Below are 5,097 nucleotides of genomic sequence, written 5' to 3'. Positions count from 1 at the left end.
GGAAAAGCAGGTGTCTGTCTGGTGCAGGTGGAATTCTGATGCCCTGGAAGGTGCGGGTGACCTGCATTTACAGTAAACATAGAAAAGAGGTCTGGCGGCAAAGAATAGTGTGTTTGTGTTACCAAACTGAAACATAACCCTGCCTTTTGAACAAGGCTAGACTTCTGGCAAAGTCACAGAGAGAGCTCTGGAAACTTCTAGCATCTGAGACACCCAAGAGGAATGCTTCCATTTCCTTACAGGAATACTGTCACTGCAAAAATCATAGAAACTGGGAAAGATCTTTGCCTGTGCTGCTTATGACAGATAACAGCTTTTCAAATTGAATAACGGTACAATCAAATGTAATTTTCCTACTTCAGGCATTTGCATACAGGTCGACATCCTCTTTACTTTAAGAAGACTTCTAAATCCTGGCCTGCCTCAGTGAATGAGCTATTCTCATCTAACAAATCATTTCTGAAAACATTTCTGCTAGAGACCTTTCTTACAGCAAAAGTTACAGTGCAAGTCATGCTGAGAAGCCCATGCTGTTCAATGGTTTTCACAGATTTTTTAATGGCAGAAAGAGTCTCTTGATCATTTGATCTGAAGTGAATTGCATGTACTATGGAGACTTCTCCAGTAATTCCTGCTTCGCACCCCTATGTTCCATCTGAGCTATGGCATGTATTTTACAAAGACATTTAGTTGTGACTGAAAAAGATCTCAACCCCTCGTGAAATGTAGTAGCCAACTCTCAGGTAATGCTACAAAACCTTCAGCTCGAAACACCAGCTTTTGCTACGTGATGTCAGTGAAGGAGGTGAAAGTAGATGGATACTTGTCCTGGCTTCTGAGCCATTTTGGTGCTGATCCTACCCCTGGCATAAATCAGAGTCCAGAATTGTTCTCACTTAGGTCTTTCTGGAACCGTCTCCATGTATGTTTCTCATACTTTGAAGATTAAAATCTAGGTTGTTCTTGTATCATTGCTTTTTGAAGCTGAAGAACAGGCCAGCAAAGATACAAAAGCTGGCTTGAAAATGCACACTGACATCATTGCCGCTGGTTTCTGACTCAGCAGAGACATAGATGTGTTTCTCAGAGTGGAGGATGTTGTTTCAGTTATTCACTGTTCTGAGACAGTTTGGCATAAAACACTGAGCAGGGCGGAAACTTTCACTTTGAGCAAAAGAACAGTTTTAATAGAGCCTACGTGCCTGTACCTTTTCACATCCTTCTCATAGCTCTCCCACACCAGAAGTTCAACTCACCAAACTGATAGTGGGAGAACCAGCAGATTTATTTCACTGCAAACGTTTGTTTCTGGAAAGATTTTGTAACTATGGAACCCTTCAAATACACTCCATTTGCTGCAGATGATCCTAACACAGCAGGACATCTTAGAAACACAGATTGGGACATTATGCCCTTACACTGGCAAAAATCCTCGTCTTCTGTCCACCTCTTCTCTTTGCCAAGCAAATTGGAGGATACAGCACAGGTATGGCACAGTCAAGAGGAATTTTCCACTCCCCAATTAAAGCAATATGCAGGGTTCATCTGGTAAGCCAGTATCTGTGTAAATGTCTAGTAATACCTACACTGCTGTCTGAGGGCAATCAGAGCATAACCGTTACATTTGGTTTTTTTGAAATAGGTGTTCATAGTAATGACCAAAACATCTCTGCAGTGAATAGAAACAGGCAAAATGTTGAAGATTTTTGAAAATGCACACTTTCAGCTTGTGAAACTCGTACTTCTTGAAAAAGCCTCTCTTCAGATGAAGAAAGCAGTTTTCCTCTTATGCTTGCACATATTCATTCTTGATCTGACATGACTTGCAACCACAAGAGAGCACTCTTTCCTTTGATGATTTCTTAGCTTCCCCAGAAAGCTAGAGAGATGCCATATAAGTTTTGCAAACTGCATGTGAGCTGTTTCAGTTAGACCAGAGCAGCAGAAACAACAAAGCTTGCAGTTGTCTTTTGGATTTCATTGTGAAAAGCCTTTGGGTAGTTTTCAGATGACAGAAGATCCTTGGTTCCTGAAAGGGAGGAGTTCTGCCAAAACTTTGAAGATCCATGTAAACTTTGCAAATTACCCATCTTTTGGAGACAATTATATCAAACGATACTGTGGATTACAATACATGAGAAGTGTTTAGAGCCTGGAAGATTATTTATGTTTGGCATTAACTCTTATGGTCATAATTTGAAGTGGAGAGGAAAGGAATACACAGGAACCCTCTTATTATCTTTTGAAATATGAAGATCAGAGGAAAAGCAGGGTTTAAAGTGTGGAGTGATGGTCCTCAAAACCTGTCTATAAATTAGCTGGCATCCTACATCTTTAAAAACAACAAGGCTTCGAGCTGATTTTCAGGCACAGAGTGGACCTCGTGATTTGTTAGCTGTACTTGAAGAGCTGAATTGTTATATACCACAGAAGGAAATTGCAGCCCGCGGGGCAGAGTACCTGTACAAATGTTTCCTCTTTGCTTGGATTGATACAAGATTTGGAAGCCAAATTCGGGAACTGACAGTTGCACTGGTGAAAAAAAGGAAAAGCATGGACAGCAATAAAGATGATGACGGACTATTGAACCGGATTGCATTTTCAGAAGCTATGTCCCTGGCTAACAGCCACGGGACTCCCCACGGGGTCCCCCTGAGGGAGCCCTTTGGGGTTCCCTTCCACCTGGAGCCATCTTACTGGGACCAAGCCTACAGCGGGCACACAGGTCGCATTTCCTATATCCCATTCGCCGGATACGTGGGCATCTACGACTACTCCTTTGAGCCTGCCTTCATTCGAAAGAGGAACGAGAGGGAAAGGCAGCGGGTGCGCTGTGTGAATGAGGGCTACACACGCCTGAGAGAGCACCTGCCCAAGGAATTTGCTGACAAGCGCCTCAGCAAAGTGGAGACCCTGAGAGCTGCCATAAGTTACATCAAACACCTGCAGAGCTTGCTGGACTGTCATCCCTTAGAGTCTGGCGGTAAGGAAGCGCTCTCTACCAAGGAGATCACGGAAGCTCCCAGTCCTGGTCCCCCCAGGGAGTGCAACAGTGATGGGGAGTCTAAAACCTCTTCAGCGTCATCCCCCTACAGTGAATTTGAGGAGCCGGGCAGCTAGGAAACATCTTCTCTGGAAACAGAAGCCTTCCAGATCAACTGAAAACCAAATCTAAAACCTTGGGGATTTTGCTGCAGATTAAAATGAATACCAGGAAAAGGAAAAAGGCTAGGAAGAACTGAAGGTATTTTCAGTCTGTCAGGGGACTTTTAATTTTGTCTGCATGAAACCTGAAAACTCTCTGTAAGCAAGTCGATTTCTCTCAGATTGCTTCTGTCGTACTACCAAACTTCCTTTAGACTGTAAAAACCAAAGCAATTTTTACCATTCAGCTTCTATTCTGTTTATTTTCTTTTGCCTCGCACTTGGTAAGACAAACAGATAAATCAATTTCAGGAAATCCTCCTCCCCTCTCTCCTGCTCCCTCCTGTAACTTTTATTGTCTATTTTTCCTGACTGCTAACCTGAGATGCACTGGGTTATAAACAATTGGACTGGGAAAGGTAAGATTTAGATAAAAATGTCTTTCCCTAACGTTTTTTGAAAACTCACACAATGCTTCTATTTCCAAAAATCTTTTTTTTCCCCTTATAAATAAGCCCCTATTTGTGAGTGGATTTCTTTTGCAGCATCTTCCAAAGTGAAAGAAACAACTCATACTTTGGAAACTGGGCTATACAGTGATTATTTGAAGGATTCTTTTCAGGAGAAGAAAGTCTTACGCTTTCATTCTAATAATACAAGAAAGTGGCGACGGAGTTTTATAAAACTGCACCTATGAAAGCAAAGTTCCACTAATGATACTGAAGAAATATTTCCAGCCTTTTTCTTTCTTTTATGAAAACTGAGTTTGCGGACAAAATATTATTGATTGTGGCTTTTTGACAGGTCAGAGTTTAGACGCTTAGAAATGTGTTCCTGTAATGGTTAGGTACCGGTGTGTACAAAAAGGGAAACATTAACTATATCAGTTTACATCTGCATGAAAATATAGGCATTTCTCCTTTTTTTTAGAATATTGTATTTTTTTTAAAAGACTACACCTTTTAAGATTAATATTTCAAGATCTATGAAATACTATTAATTTGGACTATGTCTACTTAAAATGAGATGCAGAATTTTTCTCCAAATTTCTCAAAAATCTTCCTTTTCTCCAAGGCCAGATTTATCCAAACACTTAATTATCTGCTTATATTTAAGTATCTGCCATTCTGAATTAGGGGAAAACCGCTCTTTTCCCATATGCTTCCCACTTACCTTTCAAAAATGGTTTCATATCTTTTTTTCCTCCTGTCATGATATGCTGACTGAAAACCTGAAAAAATACTCCTGTATAAATATGAACAAATACTGATCAAATACCTCAAAACATGTCCATGAATTTTGTTTAAATAAAAAGTGGAATTAATCCTGGCTGTGTTTTTTTTTACACTTTCTATTGATAATAATGAACGGGGCAGCAGTGTTTGCAGGAATAATGAATTTTCAGGAAAGAATAAAGAAAATGTCCAGGAAGCAAATATGAACTGCTAACTATGAAACTTGTAAGAGTTTTTAAATCTAGAAAAAGGAGCAGAAAGAAAGGTGTGTGCTGTGAGCATCTAATCAAAATTATTAGGTATAAAAATACTCCTCTGATGATTTCTAGCAAACTACTCTGAAACATCTGATTGTATGCTTTTTGCTATTGACTGCCTACCTTCAAACTCGTGCAGCAAAAGTTTCGGTCTAACTATTGCTGAGGCTCTGAACCCAATTTTTTTCAAATTTTTCAGTCAATAATCTTAAAAAGCAAATACATTTAGGCAAATCACACAATTCACAAATGGAAAGAGTGTAAATGAGTTATCCAAATGGCTTGCTACAAATTATTCCCTCAGCTGGACCATATTACAGCAGCACTGTTAAAAATGTCAGTGCAAGTCACAAGCTTCGTACTTTATTCTTTATGCAGTAGCCAGGTTCCTTTATAATGAGTATTTTTTTTCCCCCGTAAGTGCTGTTACTTTTGTGTGATCTGTTTCCAAGACCCAAAGA

The 5,097-nt window shown here is 40.0% G+C and overlaps 1 protein-coding gene across 1 annotated transcript; it reads left to right on the top strand.

Annotated features, from left to right (window-relative positions):
• The first annotated feature begins 1,955 nt into the window (after positions 1-1,955).
• Positions 1,956-4,468, top strand: ASCL4 (achaete-scute family bHLH transcription factor 4). Its single transcript, XM_026117998.2, has one exon. The coding sequence runs from the start codon at positions 2,554-2,556 to the stop codon at positions 3,118-3,120; it is 567 nt and encodes a 188-aa protein (XP_025973783.1). The 5' UTR covers positions 1,956-2,553; the 3' UTR covers positions 3,121-4,468.
• Positions 4,469-5,097: the final 629 nt, after the last annotated feature.

Source organism: Dromaius novaehollandiae, chromosome 1 (assembly GCF_036370855.1).
Source record: "Dromaius novaehollandiae isolate bDroNov1 chromosome 1, bDroNov1.hap1, whole genome shotgun sequence".
NCBI classification, from domain to species: Eukaryota; Metazoa; Chordata; class Aves; order Casuariiformes; family Dromaiidae; genus Dromaius; species Dromaius novaehollandiae.
The sequence above is the reverse complement of the archived record's forward strand: the minus strand, read 5'-3'. Positions and strand labels throughout refer to the sequence as shown.